Source organism: Hippichthys cyanospilos, chromosome 12 (assembly GCF_059441005.1).
Source record: "Hippichthys cyanospilos isolate Australia breed blue-spotted pipefish chromosome 12, RoL_Hcya_1.0, whole genome shotgun sequence".
NCBI classification, from domain to species: Eukaryota; Metazoa; Chordata; class Actinopteri; order Syngnathiformes; family Syngnathidae; genus Hippichthys; species Hippichthys cyanospilos.
The window spans coordinates 6939034-6963393 of record NC_142380.1 but is presented as its reverse complement, the minus strand read 5'-3'; the positions used below and the strand labels follow the sequence as shown (position 1 = coordinate 6963393).

General features: G+C 41.7%; 2 protein-coding genes across 4 annotated transcripts; one reads left to right on the top strand and one right to left on the bottom strand.

Annotated features, from left to right (window-relative positions):
• Positions 1-4091: 4091 nt before the first annotated feature.
• angptl4 (angiopoietin like 4) lies at positions 4092-12010 on the top strand. The gene is made up of 7 exons (XM_088429474.1): positions 4092-4615; positions 5741-5851; positions 6752-6821; positions 9957-10070; positions 10145-10240; positions 10322-10606; positions 11306-12010. Exons 1-7 carry the CDS (start codon positions 4148-4150, stop codon positions 11491-11493), a joined length of 1332 nt encoding a protein of 443 aa, XP_088285600.1. The 5' UTR covers positions 4092-4147; the 3' UTR covers positions 11494-12010.
• A 772-nt stretch (positions 12011-12782) lies between these two features.
• Positions 12783-24222, bottom strand: LOC148414633 (dipeptidyl peptidase 9-like). 3 transcript variants are annotated; one of them, XM_088429471.1, is made up of 21 exons: positions 24069-24222; positions 22139-22220; positions 21101-21339; positions 20795-20907; positions 20030-20203; positions 19637-19808; positions 19307-19417; positions 19025-19153; positions 18873-18934; positions 18702-18802; positions 18254-18431; positions 17817-17976; positions 17621-17700; positions 17386-17538; positions 16981-17116; positions 16770-16915; positions 16541-16687; positions 14670-14822; positions 14166-14308; positions 13981-14092; positions 12783-13578 (listed from the first exon to the last, which is right to left on the bottom strand). In XM_088429471.1, the coding sequence occupies exons 2-21, from the start codon at positions 22192-22194 to the stop codon at positions 13486-13488; spliced, it is 2658 nt and encodes an 885-aa protein (XP_088285597.1). In that variant the 5' UTR covers positions 22195-22220; positions 24069-24222; the 3' UTR covers positions 12783-13485. The 3 variants fall into 3 exon arrangements, with proteins under 3 accessions (XP_088285597.1, XP_088285598.1, XP_088285599.1); XM_088429472.1 differs by having other exon boundaries at positions 19637-19805; XM_088429473.1 differs by having other exon boundaries at positions 21101-21328; positions 24069-24165.
• Between the last annotated feature and the right edge of the window lie 138 nt (positions 24223-24360).

The following is a 24360-nucleotide window of genomic DNA, read 5'->3' as shown; positions in this document are numbered from 1 at the left end:
AGACCAGGCGTTTTACCTGCATTCCCCAATATGTGTGAGAATTAGCACTAAGCCAGCACATTGGTTCTTAGCATTCAAACATGCATATACCCTCTGAGAAATATTTTTTTTCAGCCATATACTCAAATGAAACTTGGCAAAATAAACTCGTGCAAGATTTTGCGAAGGAACATAACAGGATTGAGCAATAAGTTTGCTCATGTTCCAATTGTTTTGCTCTTGATTTGAAAAGAAACCACACAAAGCGTGAAATTTGTTCTCGCGCTTTAGCGTCGTTGCAGTTTTGTCGTATCCCACTTCAACCCCTGTGCAGTACTTTGTCCAATCCTTCGAGAAAGGCAGTGCACATCAGCGGGAAAGCATTGAAAGAATGCACTAGGGAGCTGAAATTTCACCCAGGTGGTGACAATATGTCAATATGTCTACTACCAATTAGTCATCACACTAGCAGGAGCGTGCCATCTCTTAGTTAAAAAGCTGCCAGAATGATGTGGGCGAAAACGAGCCAAAAAAATGTCGAAATACTGCACAAGGGTTTTAATGCTTCACAGGTCCGAATTGTTGCGTAACTTGCTTGTGTGTGTTGGATGTTCCCTGCAAGTGGACTAGTCAGCGGTCCAGGGTCTGCTTGACTTAAATCAGCTGAGCGTGAAAAGGATAAGCGATGCAGAAAATACATGGAAAGATGTGGCCTAACTCCACCTTAGTCGTGTTTATATTTTTTTTTAAACTTGATTATAATTCAGTTCAAAGGAAACACTCAAGACGAAACGGCAGGAAAAGAGGCCGGGTCCAAAAATTCAAGTTACTTGGACGTCTTGAATGGCCCTGCTTAAAAAAATGGAATCCGTAGAACAGTAGTCCATCGCATTAATGAATGGCATATTTGATTATGAATATTGGGAAAATGAATGCTTGGCTTCTATGTCTTTTGTTCCCGCATCTTTGTTCACAAGTCCCGCCCCCCCCCCCATCCCGGTCTTCGTGACGAAGAAAAGGGGGGCGGCGGGGGGGGGGGGGGGGGGGATTTACAGATGTTCTCGTGCTGGAATCTGTGTAAAAGGTCAGCATGCCGGGTTGAGATGGGAGCGGCCATTTTGGGAAATTGGAGAAGCAGCTGTGCAGAGGTGTGCATCACTCCCTGATTAGTGACACGCAACCGACCGCGAACATTCCATACTTTTTCCATTCATGCTGCACTGTGTGTGCGTGTGTGTGTGTGTGTGTGCGTGTGTGTGTGTGTGTGTGTGTTTAATGCAGCTCATCAGCCATGCGAGTACTTTCTATAAAATGAGGGATTTATTGGGTGTTTGTCTGCTATTCAATAGCTAATGTAGTCATTTGGATGATTTATACGAGCGTTACTTGACCATGATGATCTCATTTCTTGTGACAAATTTAATATGAAACAGGCTGGCTGAATCCAAAATGAATTTTTGGGGTGACTAAAGGTTTTTTTTTCAGTGAACACAGAAGATTTTGTTTTTAATTTAGTTAATGCAGAAATAATGCAGTATATTGCTGACTGTTGGGTATGTTAGTGAGGATTTTTTTTTTTTTAATATTCTGAAAATGCAATATTTTTGTTGGCTATTGGATGTTTGAGTGGGCACATCATGTGTTTGTTTTTTATTTTATTTAACTTAGAATTGGATATTTTGTTGATCACAATGTTTTTTTTAATAATTAAGTTAATGTGAAAGAGCAATCTTTTGGTGACATTTGGCTGTTTTAGTGAGCACAGATTTTCTTTTTAATTTTAATTAATGTTATAATGCAAAGGTTTGGTGACTTTTGGATGTTTTAGTGAGTTTGGGATGTTTTTTAGAATTTCTTTCACATGAAAATTTAATTTTTCAGTGACTATTGGATGTTCTAGTGATCACCATGTTTTTTTTATTGGTTAACATGAAAATGTAATATTTCAGTGACATTTGGTGGTTTTAGTGAGGACAAAATGTTCTTTTTTTATTTAAGCTAATGTGAAAATGAAATATTTTTGTGACGGATGTTTTAGTGAGCACAGAATGTTTTTATCTTCTTTTTTTCATTTTAAATTTGCATAGGGTGACTATAGAATGTTTTAGAGAGATTTTTTTTACTTTTTACAATTTAGTTATTTTGGTGAAATTTGAACGTTTAAGTGAGTACAGAATGTTCTGTTGTTGTTTTTTGGTTAATTATAATGAACATGTGATAGATATTGAAACAATATTCCTGCATTTATTCATTTATGTAACATTGAAACGTATATATCCTCTAGAGAGCCAGCCTATTCATTTTATGTTCATTTTGTCTCAGCATTGAGTTTCAAGCCATCAAATACATAATTGGGAAGGCCAAGATGTCCTCAACCGAGGACACTGGGACTTAAATGAGACAAAATATACAAACCAAAAACAAATATCCACTAAAGTGGACACAAATGATTAAGTCGGACCTCAGGATATAGATGTGTAATTTTGAATGTCATTGTAATAATTGCAATGGCCCAAAACAAATCATCTTTTCCCAAACAGTTTCCTGTAAACGGGCGCAAACAGCCAAAAGCGTATTTTTGCCAAGAACTCAGCAGCTTTTGGCTAACCTGCCGGAAAAACCGCGCAGGCTTTGCCAAAGGCATTTGCGAGCATAAAGCATGTTTGTTACATTCCAGACACGTAAGCGAAGGTCCAATGATTTTTTTTTTTTTTTTCCCCCCCCCCGGCGGGCGCTGTCAGCAGTCAGCCGTTACCTTTCACCTACTTTGTCTGGCAAGCCTGCAGACAGGAGGGGGTTAAAGGAGCTCTGCTCTGTCTTTGTGCTGCTCCCCTGCATCACGTACAGCTCCCAGCAGAGGTTGTAAAAAAAAAAAAAAAAAAGCTTGTAATGTGGCCCGTTTCTGTGCTGTGAACTTTCCCCCAATTCTCACACTGGTTCAGCCTCCCGGCAGAATATTCACGAATAAGGTACTTAGTTAGATGTTATAAAATCCATTTACTCCAGTTTTTAGGATTATAAAAATCGGACGAGTTTTTCCTCTACATTAACATATCACAACATGTGGAAAAAAACGCATAAAATAGCATTCAATCATTTCCTGCCTCCCCAAACTTGACAAAATAATTTCGACATTTTCAGATTTTTCTTTGTTATAATGTTACAATTTGTGCCAGCAGTTTATATCATCATTGGTGTAACCACTCAAGAATTCCCCAAAATTCAATTTATGTATTTAACTTGTTTTTACTTAATCGCCAATGTAATTGATTATCAGACACACAAGTATTAGTCAAGCCTTGAAAGTAAAGATGGAAAAATGAAGCCTCATGAAGCACTTGTGATATTGCGATATGTCCACTGTATCTGTAAAGCAAGAGTTTCGACATTTCTGACAAATCTGAAAAATGATATTGATGCCCGGAATTTGAAAATATTTGATGGCAAATCACTTGTTTTTTGTTGTAAATTCCATGGTGATGTAAACTTGGGGTTGGGATTTAAGGGCCCTTTTTTCTGCCACCAATATGAAATGCAGAGAGCTATTATAGAGTTTTTTTTATTCTCAAATATCTGTCACAAGCACTGGAACAAATAATTGTTGAAAAATGCGATTAATTGAGACTCATTGTGGAAAATTTTGCAATCCGTTACCTAAAAAAATGTAATTGATTGATAGAACTGCTAAATATGTAAATAAATTCTGCCAGAGTCTGAAATATCTGAATGCATTTGAATGCACCGCCTGTCTTGTTTTTTTAAAGGTCATTTTCTTTTTAATTTTTTGATTTGCAGAATTACTGAAGGAGTGACGTGAGCTTGAGAGCCATGTTTCATTGTGTAAAAACCCTTGAAAGACCCATGATGACCTCTGACCTGTCCTGCAGGTTTTGTTTGGCTAACGGAATCCCACACGGCAGAACGTACAGGAGATCTCCCGAGAGTCCGTACCTTTTGTTCAAACGCGATCCTTCTCCAGCGCTCCGCCAGCTTTTCGCGTCAGAGGCGGAGAGAAATCCGAGCGAGGGCGCTCCCCCTCCTTCTCCTGAGGGAGCCAATGGCGAGCCGGCGGCGGCTCGGACCCGAGGGCTGCGGACGTATATAACAGACGAGCTCGGAGTCGGCGGCCGGGAGCCGCAGCTCGAACGTTCCAAAGACGAAAGAGACGATGAAGACCACTCTAGCGACTTTGACCCTGTGCCTGGTGCTGATCCTGGCCACGGGTTTCCCCCTGGAGAGGAAAGGGGCCACGGAGAAGGAGAAGCGCGTGCAGTTCGCCGCCTGGGACGACGTCAACGTCATCGCCCACGGCCTCCTGCAGCTGGGCCAGGGGCTCAAGGAGCACGTGGACAAGACCAAGGTCCAGATGAGGGACATCTTGGCCAAGCTGAAGGTCTACAACCGCACCGTGGGCGAGCTGGCCAAGGAGAGCCAGAGGCTGAGGGCCGAGGGAGAGGCCCTCAAGAATCGGGCCCGGGGGCTGGAGGAACGCGAGGGCCGGCTCCTCAACGTCACGGCCGAGCTGAAGGAGGAAACGGACCGGACGCGGCGGGAGAGGACGGCTCTGGACGACCGGCTGGGCCGGCTGGAGGACAGGCTGGACGCCAAGAACGGCACCGACGCGCACGGCATCCAGGTAAGAAGACTTTTACTGCTAGGCTTAACCTCAACAACTCATGGAGTCGATCGCCTTCGATCGCCAATATGAATTCCGTGCGTTTTCACAAAACCAGGCGTCTGAAAATTGACATCATGAGATATTCTAATTCTACGCCGAAGCACGTTTTGTCACAGTCGTCTTTCTTTTCGTACACTTTGCTTATCTGTTGTTCTTTGCTTGGTTTAATTTGTGTTAACTTGCTGTTTTTTACTGTGTATTTTGATTTCATTTTCAATTTCACCACATGTACAGAGGCTTCGGACTGTTTTCATGTATTATATGATTATCGTGATGGGATGAGAATGATCCAATTAGAAAAATGTTTTTTTGTGAGTTTGTTCGGTCACTCACACATTTTTGTTACGATATAACTTCAAAGAAATTCAAACGCGTGTGAAAATGTGTTTTCTTGATTTCCAATGCATTCAAAATGACTTTACAAGATGTGGCCGAAAAAATGTCAAAAAAGCAATTGCGCCCATGAATTAACGTCATCATTATATATAGATTTCTTGTAGCACAAATGAAGCGAACCTTCACTCGAACGGTCAACCAGGATGTGGTCACACAAAAGTGCGCTCGATTTATTTACCCGCTTGTCCAGGAACGAAACGGGTATTGCACAATATGGTTACATTTTAACATTGCTTGCACGTTACAGTAATCAAATGGCACCAAAATGATATCTTGCTACAAGTTATTGTTTTCTGCGTAAATTAACTCGATATTGTGGCAGGAAATTTATGTTGCAGTTGGTTGGGGTTGTGTTATTGTGGCAAGAAATGTATGTAGCAGTTAGTGGGGGTTGTGTGCGTGCAGTACGTGTTGTACGTGCGTGCGTGAAAACGAAAGGTAACTTGGATGATTTTTCACTGTGCATGCCGTATAACTTTGTTATTATTTACAAGTGGGACATTCCATAGCAAATGTTTATTTCGGTTTCGATGGCGCTACTTTAGGAAGCGGGGAGTGGGAATTACATAACCGGAGTGCACTTTCACTTTGTTTCATTTAGAAGTTCCAGTTGTGTGTTATCATATTTTGCAGAGCTGCTCTGATTTTCGAATGTGATGCAATGCCGAGTTTGCTTTTTGCTTTCAGGTGATGCTGGAGGCTCAGAACCGACGCATCGACGATCTGATGGCCCGGATGAGACTGCAGCAGGAGAAACTCGACAAGCAGAACGTGCGCATTAGAACCCTGCAAAGTCAGGTGAGCACCTTCGTGCCAGATTAGCACTTTGGCTGCTAAATTTAGGAACGTTTCACTTCAGCACCAACTTTTACCTCAAGAGCTTACCGAGCAGCGATGTTTTAGTGCGTTAGCAGAGCTTGTTTGTATCGAGTACTGTAAGAGACTGCCGATACCAGTCAATAATACTTAAGGAAACAACCTCTGATTTCAAGTCCTCCTTGGCAGTAGTTGGCGCTATCGAGCATTGCTTTGACTCGTTGATATTTGTATTGTATTGGTGAAAAGCTGAGTAATTGGACCGCTATCGGTTTAAAGGAAGTTATGCTCTCGACGTAAAACCATATAAATGTCATTGTATATACTGCACATATGTTGGACACATTAAAAATTTTGACATATCTATGGTGTTGCGATTGCCTAAATAGGCCACAAGAGGGAAGCACATGACATGTAATGTCCAAATGAAGCTCCTAAACTCACTTCAACAGTTTCTTGGGACCAAAATCTTTTCAATCACTCACTTCAAGTTTCTAGGCACCAAAATTAAATTCTCCGACCAATCTTTTTTTCAAGAATCAACCATGTGCTGTATTTTTTTTAGTGACTATGATTAGTCAGCCAATTTTTCAACAACAAAAATGGCTATTAATAGTAAGGTGTAGGGGGGTAAAGGATTGTTTTGGTCTTAACTGCCATTAATATGCCATTACTAAGGCATTTTGGGAGAAAAAATGACTACTTTTGTCTAAATGAAGCTCCTCGACTCACTTTGACAGTTTTTGGCATTCATTATTTATTTATCATCACTTAGCAATAAATTGATTTGACTGTAGCAAAACTCCTCAAAGACAAGTTGACAAAACGGACAAATGGTCAATGGCAAGTTTTCTCCAATTGTATGAATTTTTTCCCCCCCAGATCCAACAGTCGAGGCAAAGATCGTTGAGCAAGAGCGAAGGCTTGGCCGAGCAAGGCGACTCCCCGCTCGGTAAGTAAAAGGCAAAACGTGTTTGAAATCCGCCTTAAGTCAAGTGCGGCGCATCTGAACGCGGGCGGCCATCTGCTTGGCCGGGCTGCCAAAGAAGCTTAAATCGCTAGCGATTAGCATCAAGCTAGAAAATCAATTAAGGAGCACGCTCTTTTGCTCAGCTTGACTCCGACACTCGCCAGACGCAATTTGGACACAATGGCGGATTACCAAAGGCCAATCGGACAAAAAAGAAAAAAAAAAAAACGTCTGTTCAAACAATTAAGATTCTGCTAGCTTAATGCTAACGCATGATGCAAATCACCACAGACGGGCTAACGAATAGCTCCCATTCTTGGCCACGCCCCTTAAAGACACATCCAGAATGTGGAAAGCATTGAAAGGGAAAGCATTGAAAGCAGACACCGGGGAGCTGAAATTTCACCCAGATGGTGACAACGTTTCAAATTTTAACATCTTCACACTACCGTAATTTTGCCATCCTTGGCTCAAATACTACAAGAATGATTAAGAAGAAAATAACAAAGGGCAAGGGTTAAAATGCTTTTCGATTAATCGGAGAATCGATTAATTGTCAATTAATTTTGACTGTTGATCATTCGCAGCGGTGTAGCACCATGCATTCGCTTTAGGTTTCAGCGGCTGGTATCAGCATCCTTCACGAGTACCCGATACCTTGCAATCGTGTCCCGATACGATACCCGCTATCGTTCCTCGCCCATCCCTACTTATTATGTCCTCATATTTAGTTGCAGCGCAGCGCTAAATGTCTTTGTTGGAGAAAAGCGCTGGCAAAATGTCAAGTGGGCGAAAGTTCTTGGGTCTCAGGAGCCGGAAAGCGGATTATACTCCGGCTGCCCGTTTGTTATTGTGTACAAGAATACAATTTGTATTGACGCATGGGTAAAGTTTGGACACGTGTCCTCGGCGCGATCTTGGCGACCTCAGCTAGCGGCGACCTTTCCCCCACTTCTTTGCGGGAGTCAGACATCCCTCCTGCCCCCCCCCTTTCTTTGAATGACTAAGAAGTGTGTTAAAGTTGAGGAGAACCCCCTGGCCCGACGTGGCCCGCTTGTGGGGGAAAGGTGCACTTATGCAAATGAGGGCTCCGCTTTAACAATAAACAAGAGGATTGGCATCAAAAAATTGGAGATGCCAAAAAAAATCGATCTTGCCCGCCAATTAATTCTGATGAAAGTGGTTTGTTAAAATCTGCTTATTACATTTTTTTGTAAATATTTGTTTGACTGTAAATAATCAATTTCAAACTGAACAAAAAAAATATAATTTGACGCAGGTAATACAATTAAAATATTAGCGAAATAAACAGTATTACATGTATATTTAACATTTATTCATTTAAAAAAATTGTTGTCTTGGTTTTTTTTTTAAACATAAATATATGAGCATTATATATATATATTTTTTAATATAAGTGGTTTGTAGAAATCTGCCTATTCAATTTTGTGTGGAATTTTTGAATTGTTTCCATTTAAAAACTGTTTTTGTTGTTAAAGACATTCAAAAATTTGCAGTGAGTAAAATGTGAAAAATGAATAATGAACCTATAAAATATCTTGTGTGATTCTCCTGAATCCCACAACCAGGCGTGAGATTAATTATATCAATGAATAATAATTACATTGAACAATTTTAAAAATAGAGTAGAAAATGAACTCCTCTAAAAAAGTTGAATAAAATCTGAATTTATTATTATTATTTTTTTTAATGTATGTCCATTGACAAGGTAAACGGTATTAAGCCCCCCCTCCCCCAGCACGTGGCGAACACGTCTGGGCCACGCAGCGGCCACGCACGGCGACGTCATCGACGGCACGTGAGCAAGGCCTGCCGGGGGCAGGGGGGCTTCTTGCCCGGCTGGGGGGGGGGGTGAGGAATTTCAAGGGGAGCGGCAATTGATTTTGGGAATGCGACTGGGCAGGCCTGCCTGGGAACTGGGAGAAAGGTCATATTTGCAGGCGCGGGGAAATTTCTCCCACAATCTGGCTGAGAGAGCACATCACATCACACACACCGTGTTCCGCCGCCAAGATAAGAATGCTATTTGCAAACACTGCTCGGCCTGCCTGACCCACTTATGAGTACGTCGTTTCAAAATAAATATTTGCATCTTTTTCGCGTTCACTTTGTGATCATCCGTTATATCTGGGTTTCAAACATGCGGCCGGCGGGCCGATTCTGGCCCGCAAACGGGGTTAAGCCGGCCCGTGAGATTTTTAATGTAAAGTATAAAAATGAGCTGATTTTTTTTCAATAAATGAAACATTTGAAATGTTTTAGTTACATATTAAATCTGAAGTTGTTGTTTTAAAGTTACTTAAATATTTACCATAATTTTATGGGTCCGGTCCACTTGGGCATAGATTTTCCTCCACGTGGCCCGCAAGCTAAAACGGGTCAGACACATTATATTACATTTTGTCTCATCTTTGTTGCCATTAGCGATGCTATGACTTAAAGTCTGTCGATGACTTAAACGTGCTTCGATACTGTGACACCGATATCCTGAATCTAGTTGGACTTCCTTGTGATTAATGTGTTTCGAGCGTGAGTGTGTTTAGATCTTTTTTGGGGGTGCTCAAGCACCCCTAAAATTTAAGAGGTTATTATTATTATTTAAAAAAAAATCTATAATGTATTTTTTTTTTCAAAACTTTTCAAGTGTTCTTCTAAACGAGTCTATAAAATAAAAAAAAATACTACGTGATTACTTGATATTTGAATTCAGTACTAAAGTCATTGATGACTTTAGGTAGTAAAATTACAGCAGTGGCAACAATGCTGGCCGTTAACAAACTAAAATTCTGTGTAACATACTAATTCAATCCCAAAAACATATTTATATGATTATTTTTTTCAAAGGCAAGATATTCAATCTTATACTTTACTCAGAACTTGACATGTTTGTTTGCTAGTTAACTAGCTACAAACATGTGTGTTTACTAGCAAGCTAAGCTAGCAAACGTGTTTGTATGCTAGCTAACAAACATGTCAGACGCTTTTAGAAAGCACAGGTGTCGATTTAACTAACATAAGCAAAAATGGTTTTGGTTACACTTTGTAAGTCACACGTGCAGTCAATAATGATTTTTTTTTTTTGTTGTCTTTGTCCAGAGATGGCTTCGGACTGCCACGAGCTGTTCCTGCGCGGTGAGACCATTAGCGGGGTCTACACCATCCAGCCGGACCATTTGGAAGCCTTCCAGGTCTTCTGTGAGATGAGCGCCGGTAAGTTGGACGGGAGGGACGTTACCGGCGCGTGTCCGCAAAGTCCGATGCGTAACGCCATTTTGTCCGCGCAGACGGCGGCTGGACCGTGATCCAAAAGCGAGAAGACGGTTCAGTGGATTTTGACCGGCTGTGGTCCGCCTACCAGAACGGCTTTGGCAACCTTGATGGTAAATTTCCCGACGTTAACCCGGAACGGGTGCGTGTTTGTCCCCCCCGACCGCCGATTCAATTCTCGCCATGTCCAACAGGTGAGTTCTGGTTGGGCCTGGAAAAGATGTACGCCATCACCAAGAAGGGCGGCTATGTCCTCCAAATCAAGTTGTCCGACTGGGGAGGCGACGTGGCGTCCGTCCGCCTGCCGTTCCGGCTGGGCCCAGAGGAGAGCCGCTACGCCCTCCAGGTCCAGGAGGCGGGAACCTTCAGTCCTCTCGAAAGCTCATTGGGCTCGGACGCCGCCGCCGGTCTGCCGTTCTCCACTCGAGACCAAGACAACGACCTCAAAAAGGACACCAACTGCGCCAAACATTTATCCGGTGAGATGCTTTGAAGAATGTGTCACTTCCGCTAACGACCCAGGCTTAAGTTAGGACAACTTTTAGTAGACTTCGACGCTGACCCAACATTTTTGAGATGCAAGCCATAGAGCAGCCATTTTTTTGTCTTGACTTATGAGCAGAAATTTGACTTGCCAGGACCAAAATGCCTGCTACTCGCAGCAAACTTCACATAGAATTCATAGTAATGGTTTAAAAGAAAACCATGTAGTGTAAGAAAGGTAGGGTTTTTTTTTAATTGGGGGAAAAAAAACACTTTATTTTCAGGAAACAAATGATTAATATCAATAAGTGTTTTATTTATTAACCAAGTTATATTTTATACACATTTTTTTTCAAATGACTGTGGATGGTAAGGCGATTCAAAAACATGACCATGAGTAGTTTGTTTGTAATTATTATTATTATTCAGTAATGCCTCATGAAGCACTTATACTTTTTAGCTCCTCTAGGTGGCACCTTGCTTTTAAGATGCCTTGGGAATTTGTTGTTTCCAATGCACTGGCAGTTCGCTTAAAACCAAAAAAAATAAACAAAAAACAAAACAAAAAAACAAGTGTTTCACGAGGCTTCGTTTTACAGTACATGGATTTAGGACACAATTTTTATTGTCTTTTTATTTGAATTATTGTCTTCCTCTAACCTGCTTTTCCATCTTTTTTTTTTCCCGCACGGCAGGCGGCTGGTGGTTCAGCAACTGCGGTCAGTCCAACCTGAACGGTCGCTTTTTCCAGAGCCCGCCACCCAAACAGCGGCACCAGCGCAAGCAGGGTATCTTCTGGAAAAGCTGGAGGGGGCGCTACTATCCTCTCAAGTCCAGCGCCATGATGATCGCCCCCGTCGCCGTCGACCACAGCAAATCCTAAGGCCGTCACCGCCACCCCCCAAAAAAATCATTTTGGACTCTTCATTGTTTTTGGTAGAAGTGGCGTCAAGCGCAAGAGCTCGCCGGACTGCCGCCTCAGCCGAGACGAGGAAAAAAAAAAAGTGGGGGAGCGGCTCTCCTTTCCCGCCGCCCCCGAGCGGGCCGACACGTGACCTTTGCCCTCCGCGTGAGCGCGTCCGGGTCGCCGTTTGAAAAGTTGAAATCACTGTACACTGACGCATGAGAAACATTCCAGCCATTCAATCATGTGATTATTCCTTTTTTTTCTTGCTGAATGGTGCGCGATTTTAAGTCATATTGACTTCTTTCTGTTGTGTAACGAGGAAAAACGTCGTTTTGTCTGATGGGGAATGTTACTTGTCTTTTTTTTTTTTTAATTTAAATGCTGTCCAAAGAAATATCACTATATTTGTAATTTATATTGTCTCCTTTGACGTGTGTTTTTCAAGAGACTTTTGTTGACCTTCAGGAGCCAATAAAATGGCTTGATAGCAAAACGGCTGTTTGTTTTCTATCGCTTGCTTCAAAACAAAGTCACACTTCTACCGTCTCGAATCAGGAAGACCATTTATAGTGAGCCTGTTTTCTATTTTTTTTTTTAAAGAACTGAATAAGGGTTTTGCTCCCCTCTACCCAAAAAAGATGTAAGGCATTTAATTTAGGGGAAAATAAAAAAACGTTTTTTTTCTTCCCCCAAAACAACCATGTATAGAAAGGCATTTTTAATTCCACAAAAACAAACTTTTCTTAAGCTTTTTTTTTTCTTTTTAAATGGATAATGTGAAAGACTTGGAGCATTTTTCATTACGGCCAGCAGGAGGTGCTGCAGGTGCTCTCCATAGCTATAACAAACATGGCCGCCTCCAGAGAAGTGCCACCCTCCATTTAATATTATTTCATGATAACTAGACCTATGATTACATTTTATACATACTGTGGGTGTTTAAGAACGTTCATTTTCAAGGTTTTTGAAATTTACAATCATTTAATTTATTCCTTTTTCATGAAAAACGGTCTGAATCTTACACACTGTCCCTTTAATGACCACGGAGCGTAGGGCAGTAAAAATCATTTATTTGGAAGCCGAGGCTATCCAGCTTGTTTGCGAGCCTGCTGTTTGATGGTTTGAAGAAGCGAAGATGGTTCTCTCTCTGGCTGCATTCGCAGCCTCCGCAGTGGCCAATTGTTTTGCCATGGCAACAGCGCTTCCCACAAAAGAAGCAGCCTTGTCTGAGGCTAGGCACAATTTTCTAGGCAACAGAGGCAAACTTGTCATGGATTCATCCATTTATTGGTGGCGACGTACAAATTGTATTCTGGTGGTACAAAGCTGTCGAAAGCCTCCAGTGCTCAACCTTCTGTCGGCTGTATTGCAGTAAAAAACAAACAAACCAAAAGAAAAAAAACAAAACAAAAGAAAAAAAAAAAAAAAAAAGCAAATACCGGCAAGACCAAAGGTCAGGAGGTACTTTGGCAAATATAAATTATATGTTTCCAAGGCAAGCGCCAATGGGGACAGAAAAGACAAATGAGTTGGCCTCTGTCAGCTTTCATTAAAAATAAGAATAAAAATTCATAAAAATATTTTATTTTAAACACACTAAAACAAGTGGACACGGGAAGGGCCTTCCTTCCGTTTCTTCATGTCTGCAATCAACACATATATTAGGGCGTGTGCAACAATGGAGGCGCGCTTCCATTTTCAGATCCGTCAAACTCTGAGCTCTTTCCTATAACTCGCGCCAACGGGGTCGAACGTGACAGCTCTCGAGCGGGTCGGGGAGGGGGCGGAGCAGGGCCAAGGTGGCAACTTGGTGCGACACGGCCCGCACGTCCCGTTTCCAATGTCCTTACCTTTGCTGGCCAACGGCAAAACACAGCGCGCACAAAGGAGAGAAAAGGAGGCGGACAGCAAACGTGGGTTTGAGGGGTGAGCGCCGGTCCGCTCGGGTGCCATTTTCCATTTTGACTTTCAGAGGTATTGTTGTAGAAAGTGCAGCAGCATGATCTCATAGTGTTCTCCAGACTCGGGGCAGCGGATGCTGTGGCGCTCGTTGGGGTACACCTGCAAGCCGCACGCGGAACTCGCTTAAAAATGGACACTTGGACAACAGCTGTGCGTGTCAACACTTAGAAATAAACATCATCATTTAGTGACGGGAAACCAAGCCTCACAAAGCACTTGTGATACATCTTAGCGCCTCTAGGGGCACTCTCGCTTTAAAGATGCAGGGAAAGGTGATTCAATTCCATTGCACTAGCCTTTGTTTTTAAACTAAGCGCGACATCTAGAAGTAAAAAATATACATATATCACATGAGGCTTTACTCTGCAATATTCTGTCAGTAACATGTTGAAAATATGTTGGATCCATTAATAATCCAGCTCAACTTTGACACAGCAATTTTCTTGTTTTTGCATATCATTAACTAACCATGTCTTGAATGTGTGTGCGTGTGATAGTAACCTGAAGTTGATAGGGCTTCCCAGCACGGATAATCTGTGACACCAAGAAATTGGTGTGGAAAAAGTGCACATTTTCATCGAGAAATCCATGGAGGATCAGCAAACGGTTGGGCCTGGAACGAAAGTCAAGACCGTCAAGCGGCGTGTGGCAAAACCACAATTTTGACAGTGAGAAATTGGACCGACTCGCTGGGAAGCTTGTCCACGTGCAGCGCCACCGAGCCTTCCTCGTAGCCCTGCTGGTTGTTCTCGGGCACGTCCATGTAGCGTTCCGTGTAGCCCGTGTCGTACGCCATCCACACCGTCACCGGGGCGCCTGCGATGGCCAACTGACACAAACGCGATCAAGAAGGACTTCAAATACTGAAAGAGGGATTTTTGTAGCATAGCATAGCATAGTATGCTAAGGTGACTTGGACTTGTGGTGGTGCTTAGCGTCACAAACCACTTGGCATTTTTAATTAAACGTGTTTCAGTGCCTTGTAAAACACTGACATCATGTGGGCAGATATTGTAACTACAACCAGTAATGCTCAAAATTTACTACTTTAACATAGTTTTTTTTCTATGCTCAGTATTACTTCGTACCCAGCATACAAACAAGGTGCAGTACGCATTAACTTTTTTTTTTTTTTTTTTTTTTAAACTTCATGTAACAGCAGCCCATGGACACAGAAAAGGTTTGCCAACCTTGAATACGTTGGGTCGCTGGATGAGTCCCATGAGGGAGAGAAAGCCGCCGTAGGACCAACCGTGGATGGCCACACGGCTCAGGTCCACAAAGTTAAACTTCTCCGCCACATACTGAAGGCCCTCCACCTGGTCTTCTATCTCCACTTGACCCTGAGTTAAAAGGTGCACAACTGACATTCATGGCAACTAACCTCACAACACAAATATATTCTTAAAAAAAAAAAAAAAAATGCATTTTTTTTTTTTCTTTTTACTCAATTACGACTAATTATTTACGTCCCATGGCGGCTAAACTCTGCTAACTTGCCAACCACAAAAATTTACGTACAGTAATTTAACTTCAAAAACTTTTAGTCAGTTACCCGGTAACGATTTATTTCCTGTGGCAGCTCGACTCTGCTAACTTTGCAATAAAACTTCAACAATATAACGGCAGACCAAGATGGACGTTTACATCTTTTTAATTTGAAATGTTGCTAGAGGACTCATTGGATTTTATTCAATTAAATATGTTACAAGCTTCGTAAAAAATTTTGAGATGTGATTAAGCATGTAAGGTTTTGCGATTATATATATATATATATATATATATATATATATATATATATATATATACAGTGGGCCCCCGGGTTACGAACTTAATCCGTTCAGCGGCTACGCTCGTGTCTCGAATTGCTCGTATAGCGGGCAATCCAAACCCATGTTAATTCGTGAATGCGTGCATCGCGCGGCGAAGCCTTAGGTAAAAACGACACACTGTATACATATATTAAAATTGAGTGACATAATCTGCTGTACGCTTGCATTTTATAATAAATACATTGGTTAAATTGCTTTTACCTTTGAAACGACGAGACTTGAGCTGGGTGTAAGCATAGGGGGCAGAGTCCAACGCTCAAACTTAACACGGCGACATATATGCTATTGGTCTTACAGTGTTACAGTAACTCTTTCAGTCAGGGTGCAAATCACGCAGATACTAAAACATCATCCTCTTATTTCTTTCTTTACCGCTGCTAGTAATTTTAGAAGCTATGTCTAACAGATAAAGTTTGCAAAGTCTTCACAACATTCCGTTTTTCACTAATTTTCTCTGCTTCCTTCCATCCTGTCCCTTCAAGCTAGATAAAGGCGTTCGGCCAATAGCATATCGGCATTTCTGTGATTGACGTGTGACGCCGGCCAATAGCATCTCCGTGAGTGAGACCGGGTGACCTTAATCGACCAATAGCATATTCGCATCTCCGTGACTGACTGATAATTATTCGCACTTTTTTTTTTTAAACGGTTGGAATGTATTGACAATTAATTTTAAAAAAACACACATTTAAACCAATGCCAATTCTTTGTCCTGCAATCGGCACATTTAATTTCATGTCAGCTGTTTTTCCCTTTAGCTGTACAAACACTACACTTAAATGGTAATATATTTAGACACCGTGAGTGAGACAGTCAGTGTGACGTTGTAAGAGCAATAGCGTTCACGTTACTGCCACAAGTATCTACTGATGATTGATGATGTCGCTACTGTTGATTTTATTGACGCAATTAAACGAGAACATTTCTACATACTCAATGGCCGGCATGTCGAATTGCTCGTAAGGCGAGAGGTTTGTTCGTTAGCGGAGGACAAAAATCTCCCTGATCCACGCTCGTAAGGCGAATTGTTCGTAAATCAGGGTGCTCGTAAGCCGGGGGCCGACTGTGTATATATATATATATAAATATATATATATATATATACATATATATATATATATATATATATATATATATATATATATATATATATATATATGTATTTATACTTACACACACACACATACACGAGGCTTCGTGAGATAATCTATGAAAAAAATGGAGCTTACCATTTTGTTTTTAAGTGCACCTTCAAACTGAAGGCCCCTTTGGCAAGACCCCCTCCCGTCAATGACAACGACAGCGTAGCCCAGGGAGGCCAGCGTATTGAGACGGAGGTACTTCATCCCCTTGAAGGAATTGTTGACCAACTGCACCTGGGAAAACAAAGAAGCAACAAGAGAGTTAAAGTACGGCGCAGACATTAGCGGGAGACGGCGCGGCCCATAAACGCCAAACCTGCGGGCCTCCGTACACAAAGAGAACGGTGGGATGCTTCCTGCCAGGCTGCAGGTTGTGAGGCTTGTAAACCATCCCGTAAAGGCGGAAACCAGACTTGCCGGGAAAGTGAAATATCTCCGGCGGGTTGTAATCTCCCGGGCAACCTGGGGGACGGATGAGCCCGTTTGACAAACGTGTCCTTCCGCCACGAGGTGGAGATGATTTTTACCTGGTGACTCCATCATGCTGGCCCAGACTTCAGGCGCCGCGTGTAAGGGGTGGCCTTCCGGGCTGCTCAGTTTGTACACGTGAACGCAGGGAGGGGTGCTCACATTGCTGTAGTGGCTGACGAAAAAGTCAAAGTTCTGCCGGGTGGGAGGAGACATGCGCGCAGGAAGTCAAGCGCGCAACAAAATGGGCCAAATAACAAAGTCATTAAAGGGGAAATCAACCGAAAATGTTTCTGTTCAATAATATGTTAGATATGGCCAAACTAGTTCAAACATGTCATTCTGATTAATATTGCTCTGGAGGAATGATGAATTCAGCAACAAATTCCGTGTTTCAACTACATGGAGTTGGGCCACATACAACATGTTATTGAAAAGAAAACTGTTGCTGATGCTCATCTTACTTGACTAACGGAGCAGCTATGAGAAAAGCCGGGCTTGGTTAGCCGGACCACCTCTCCCGGCGAGTCGTAGCTGACTACGTAGAGGTGATGCTCCAACGGAGTGTCTCTGGTGCCTTGGAAGTACACCAACTTTGTCATCTCATTTACCCAGATCTAATTAAGGAGGAGAACGCGGTCAGCTGGAGCGATCTGATCAACGAATGCGATTTGTCAAATGGTATGCGTGAAAGCTTACCTTGGATCCATGTCTGGCAAGTACTTCCCATTCGCCGCTGGTCAACGCAACTTCCTCCTTGATTGCACATTTAAATTGTCCTGATAAAAGAAGCAACAAGATCCATGGCATTCCAAAATTGAACCTGAAAAATGCTCTCTAAAATCGTTTGTTTTTTCACTCAAAGTAGCCGGCCCATGTTAACACCGGTCCTTACCTTCTATGTGCTGGTAATGATCTGTCCACTTGTGACAGCTCGGTTGTAACAGGGATGTGATTTTATATAGATGACTGAAACCCGTTTTTGACTCATTGATCCAAATGAATGTAAACTCTTCTTCTGACACTTGGACAAATGGATAAAATATGTCATGAACCTGTAGAGACATACACAAATGATTCAACTGAAGACACGCTAAAATTTCAGTGACCATAAAGAATAGCAACCTCAAAAACTTTGATAGGTGCGACACGACAAGTGCCATGTTTCTTTATATTTATTTCTAATTATATGTGTTTATTATTATTTATAATTACTCTTTTTATCTGTGGGATAATCAGTTCTAAAAATATTCAGTAGCTTCAGTTCAAATAAGTAGTAGTGGGTGCTAGTTACATTACAATAGCCACAGCACTTGCATAATTTGGACATACATTAATCCAGACGTCGGTGGTTTCTTCATAGATGACATACGGTTGCGTGTTAACAGGGACAAACTCCAGACTGGCCTGCCTCTGAGCCGGATCATCGGCAACCGGGATGAAGAGCGATGGAGGGAGCAGGACGAGCTGCAATTTTCTCTGACTTCGGTCCAACAAAACCGCCCAGCCGCTGGAACCGAAAAGCAGAGAGTTTTAACGCTTCTTTATGAGCCGAGGCGTCGTTTTTCTTAAAAGCAGTCACACAGATATTTCACTACAAAAAGTCAGCATATTGACAGGCAGGCTCATTACAATTATTAAAATGTACTTCACATACATTTAATTTAAAAGTGAATAACTGTTTAAGAAATGTCCCAAGTGAAGTGCACCCATAAATTCTTTCATCAACCACTAGAGGGAGCCTGAAAACCCAAACTGGCAGACCTGAATCAACACCTACTATTTGCCGTCGCTTGTCCATCCTACCCTGGCGATATATTCTGTCCCAGGAAATAAGGAGGTGAAAGGGACCAGCAGCTCCTTATCTTGCATGCTGACAATCTGCACAAAAACACACCATGTGTGAGGAGAATGACATAGAAGAGCAAAGAAGAAGTCAAGTGTGACTCACTCTTCCTTGATGGTCTGTTTTGATCTCTGCTAATTTAAGTGTGGCCTGGGGATTCTTGCTTCCTAAAAATTTTAAAGGGAAATGTTCAATATAGGAGCAATAAATACACTTTGGTGACCTAACTCCAAAGCGGCGTGCGTGGCTGCACTCACCCGTGCGCGGGTATCGGTATGCGTCGGCTTTGCGCTCTTCCAGCGCCGGGGATGGCACGTGGATAATTTCCACTTCAGTCTCATCTACCTCCTCGTACAAGAGAAATACTGTTTTTCCACCACTTGAGTCTAGGAGGGAAAAAAATAACATTGGACATGTGCCTGCACAGCGAGTCATTTGAAACATAAGCTGGAAGCAGCTTTTAAAGTCAACCGATCAGAAAAGGTTCAAGAACAATAGAGGGATGTGTCAAAACTGCCGCAGAGTTTTCATGCGCTGACCTTCCTCTACTGAGGGATTCCACCAATAGCCAGTGAAACGGTCAAACTCTTCTTGGATGACAAATGTTGCTACACCTGCTGACTTGGGGTCTTCTTTCACATTGTCCACACCTAGTAAAGAGTTATAAAAGAAGGATATGACATCATTATGATAAAGAAAGAAAATCTGACTTTCATGCAAGATGATCGGTAAAGAATTGACAAAGACAAAAATGTCTTTACAGAACAATAATTTGTTTATGCTATGTTTATCTCAAATGTGGGAATATGTGTTATGATGCCTACCATAAAAATATAATAACGCTTAAAAACTGAATTAAATCTTCACACCTTTGTGACAGTAGGTGAGCCTCTTTTCCTCTCCGGTTTTGATGTTAGCTATCCACAGGTCATTATTGTTAATGAAGGCTATGAAGTCGGGGTTTCCCGGGCAGATCTTTGGATCCATTCGGGTGCCTGTGCACTGGGTCTTGATCTCCACAGGCTTGACGGGAGCCGACTGCTAAAACCGCAAGACAGGAAGCGAAGAGGGATATTTGAATGTGTAGATAAAGAAAAAACATTAAATTCAGCATGAAAATAGATAAATAATGCTGAACACTGAGGACAGGATTTGCAAAAATTTAACAGCGCAATCGTGTGCCTCTCAAATCCCGCAGTTCACGCCTCGATATCTTGATTGGATAAATGATTGACAAACATGTCAAACAGCAGTCTACTCACAATGAAGCCATTGTTGCCTCCATCCCGACAGTAAAACAGGCTATTGCTAGCCTGAAAGAGGAACAGGCCCGTCTGTGTGTGGTAGTCATAAGAGGTGATTCCAAATGCTCCGAGGCGTTTACGCTCCCTCAGCAGTTCTTCCTCTCGGGAGTAGGCCCCTTGGTGTGGTGTCGCCTTCAAGCAAAAGCAATTGAGAAAGACGTCAAGATTGTTTTTTTTTTTTAATAAATACATTCTATGTGCTCCTATTCGTTGAAACATGGTATTTTAAATAATACTGCATTTGCAGAGGGGCGGCCCATTTGCTACTTGCTGTTGACATAAAATGACATCATAATTGCTCAAGGGCTCATGTATTGACTAATGGCGCCTCAACACACACCCTTTATAAAGACCAACTTTTAGTGAGTACAGTACTTGACACTTCTCCATGTATACGTTTGTCTGAGTTATACTGCCACCTCCTGGTCAAGGAGTGAACATCACAAGAAGCAGCACAATATCTATGAGATTGAAAAGTAAAAACTGCGGCAAAAAGTTTAATTTATTAACTGTCAATAATATCATAACCGTATGTGTTTATAAAGTACAACAGAGAGTGATATTTATATTTGCTCCAGAAAAAAAAGAAAAAAGACATGATTTGAGATATGCCAGTTTGAAGTGGAGCGTGGTCACCGAATGCATCATGTATCACAAAGCGCCACCGTTTTTATAGTAAGTGTATTAGGATTGGTACACAAAGCAAAATCAGTGGAAATTCACCTGGAAATGATCAAGCATTTGTTTCCAAGACAAAACTAAGAGGGCCTCTTTGCGAATCTTCTTTGGGATTTCTGAGTAGAGCAAAGAGTTCTCTCTGCTTCCATAAGGCATTCCTGCACACAAATGCACACAAAAACACACACAATGGCACCTTCAACAAGGTGGATTTAATGACGTAACTGTTTTCATGTCATGAGACGATATTTGTGCTGCGCAGGGTAGAGAATATGACTCGTGGTTGAGAGGTTAAAAAAAAAAAGACAAGTGAGCAATTGAAAGTAAGAAACACAAGTTGTTGAAACTTACCGAGGTAGTATAACCGGTGGGAATGGGGAGCGTTTTCATCTTTCTTCTGCACAAACTGGAAGTCGTGGGGAGCCTTGTTGGCGATCATACCCGAGTACTTCCGGCTACAATGGATGATGTCACGGAGCCCTTCCCACGAGTGTTTCTCCACAAAGAACTGCGAGGGCACGTCCTCCATCTCCACCACCTCCGTGCTGTCCGATAGGCCGTCCACAGCCGTCATCCTCGCTGGAACAAAACTGAGCCATCAACATTACGCACGTCACATTAGTGCTCAAGCAGCCTGACCTTGTCTTTTTCTGCGTAGTTTTTTTCCAGGATGAAATTGTCAATGCCGTGAGAGCTTTAATTACAGATTTGAAGTAGTGATCTAGTGTAACAATCACGAAAAAAGTCCAGTATAGTAAAATTGTGCCTTTTTTTTTTTTATTGTCTTCTTGACTCATTTTCACGGTCACTTTTGGGCACTGCGCTTTGCATATGCTGGGTAAAATTTTATTTTCCATGTCTGTGGTTGTCATTTTTAAGTGGTGCAACCCCTATGATTTTTTTTTTCAACCAAGTATCCTACCAGCTCAAAGCAGTAAGACATATAAAAATCTGTGTCTGATTTATTAAACTATAGTACCACAATTCCCTAAATATAAGATGCTCTTTTTTTCTAAAAATCAAGGCCAAAAGTATGGGTGTGCCTTAAAAATTTGACTTTTTTTTTTAAATTCGACACCATTCGAGAAAGATTGATCTGTCAGCCACACAGGCAGAGGCACAGATGTGCATTTTTACTGTATATCGGCCGTATCCTTACAAACAATAATTACTGTAATGGGACGAGCTAGAGGGTGGAGGTCAGCTGGCGGTTAACAGCTAACAGCAGGTTGTGTTAGCTGAGGTTGTGATGGCATTATTTTCAATGAAAAAAAAGCCAGCAACTTCTGGAGCGTTTGCCTTTGGAGGGCCCACTCAAACTATAACAATTAGGTTAGATTAACTGTGTTTGTGTACCTGCATTCGAATAAGTAAAATGAGGCACTATACCTTTTCCAGATACCCTTTGTAGTTCGGCAAAGCTTGACCTTCTTGACTCTATGCATTCACCGGTCAAGGCGCCTCTGGAAGCCTGCAACATGTGAGCAACAGGTACAGCTCTGAAATTCCTCAAATAGCGTTGACAATCACACAATTGTCTGCTTTTTCCCAAGCAGAGAAGTCAAGATTTAAAAATAGCCCAGTTTGTTTTCTGCCGCATCAGTCCAAAAGAACATGCCCCGGACAAAAACGAGAGGCACAAAGCAAACCTTTTACCAAGATGTTATGCAGCGGCTTAGAAGCAGAAAATATTGTGGCGAAGAGTAATTTTGACGTTTGGTTGTTGGGTGAGATTACAATATTTGTTTTCGGCTCAGTTCGAAGCTAGGTAAGGTACTGTCTAAGCAATTCTCCACATTCCTTCCTTTATAATCTGAGTTGGGTCAAGGATTAGTGCGAAGAAAACTCATGAAGGAAAAATGTGCTGAGAAGAAGGGCAGTTAAGATTAAATCGAGACAGTAGTTCTCAAAGTGTGCTACACAAAAGAACTGAACTAAAGTTTCAAACTGGGTGTAATGTTAGTGATTTTTTAACCATTTTTAAATATAAATACAAAACTTGTTGAGTAAACGTCTGTTATCGTTAACCTTTTGATAGATTTACTTTGGTACGTTTTTATATGTAACAAATTTAAGCACATTGTTAATGTTCAAACTGTCACTACCTACATAATGTGGATGTTCTGTCTGATTATATTACTTTATAGCATCAATAAGAATACAATCACATGCCCACAGTTCACAGAGATATTGACAGGAAGTGAGGTTCTCATGCGATCTTGCCACTAGATTACGCTGCAAACAAATACAGTGCAGCTCGGCCTCTGTTGAAAGGTCATGGCTTGGAATAACACTTTGACGGTGCAGCAAACTTGTTTGAAACATTTCAAAATTTGTTGCGCATGCGTTTTCATAGATCACTATTACTGTATATAAAATGCTTTCCTTATTTTTAACTCCTAAAGGTGTGTAGGAAAATGCAGGCCCCGGTGTGACAAAGGTTGAGAAACTCCATTTGCAAAAATCAAAATCTCGCTTGTGATGGAAAAGCAACAATACAATGTTAATGTTGCAAATTATGAAAAGTATTAAGAATCACTGTGCTAGGAGATTGAGACCAGACGTCCTTGTGACAAAGTAACTTTAATATTCAAAATTATTCAAATTAAATTTAAAAAAAATGCGCAAAGGTTGAATGATTAGTTTGCACTGTGACCTGGTGTCAAATATTGGCATCTATTGAAAGGTAATGAATGAATGAACGTACAATATACTTACCTATTTTCGTACACTGTAAGACAGCAGTTTTGACTCACAGCTTTTGTTAAAAACGATCGATTTAGCAAGCGATGTCACATGCAGTGTTAATCTTAATGTGACATAAAAAGGGAAACAAACGGCATTACTCAAGTATGACTGTATTTTTCCTTGACATGGAGCCAAATCTGTATGTAGTCAACGTATAAAATGAAACGACGGTTTGAAACACAAATGATGTTGGGAAAGGCTGTGGTCAAAACATCTTTGTTCTCAATCTGGATTTATTTACTGATACATCGGGAGCACCGGTCAATTCAGATCCGGTGTTGAGTATTTGGTATACGCAACGATAAGATTCATCTGGCAGCTGGTGCTAAAAGCCTAATTTTATTTACAGACGGCGCAGAAAGTACATACATCCATATTTCCTTCAATTTGACATCACCATCCTCTTCTGTCAATTGCGTTGCGAAGCTACCTTGCTAACGATTGCTACCGTTAATTTAGCTCCAAGCTAGCTGACCGATTGCTAATGCTAGCGGTTTCGGGTTTGCATTAAAAAGGGGGGGAAAGGTACACCGTCCGTATGAAACAAGTCATAATTAAGCGAATTACTTACCAAACTACTCGCCGTTCGTTCTACGGAGTAGGAGGCTTTTTACTAGCTTGTTGTCAAAATTTTGCAGCTATAGGTTGTAGCCATTGCCCAGAGTGGCCACACAAAAATGTAGCTGGTTTACAGAGCGGAAAGGGGGCCCAATCTTTTCTCGGAATGTGCTGTACACACCCGGAACACTTTGACGTACGCACGACGCCACTCCCGATGGGTCAGCTAGACGTGCGTGACGTCACGCTCCATTCATCACATTTCGCTGAGACCAAACTGTCGACAGCTTTCTCCAACAAAATTC

Coding starts and splice junctions, on each gene's coding strand:
- angptl4 (XM_088429474.1), top strand. CDS start 4,148: ATGAAGACCACTCTAGCGACTTTGACCCTGTGCCTGGTGCTGATCCTG. Junction 10,071..10,144: donor CTTCTGTGAGATGAGCGCCG/GTAAGTTGGACG, acceptor TTGTCCGCGCAG/ACGGCGGCTGGACCGTGATC. Junction 10,241..10,321: donor CGGCTTTGGCAACCTTGATG/GTAAATTTCCCG, acceptor CATGTCCAACAG/GTGAGTTCTGGTTGGGCCTG.
- LOC148414633 (XM_088429471.1), bottom strand. CDS start 22,194: ATGCATAGAGTCAAGAAGGTCAAGCTTTGCCGAACTACAAAGGGTATC. Junction 18,935..19,024: donor ATACCGATACCCGCGCACGG/GTGAGTGCAGCC, acceptor TAAAATTTTTAG/GAAGCAAGAATCCCCAGGCC. Junction 17,117..17,385: donor ATAGCTGCTCCGTTAGTCAA/GTAAGATGAGCA, acceptor CCCACCCGGCAG/AACTTTGACTTTTTCGTCAG.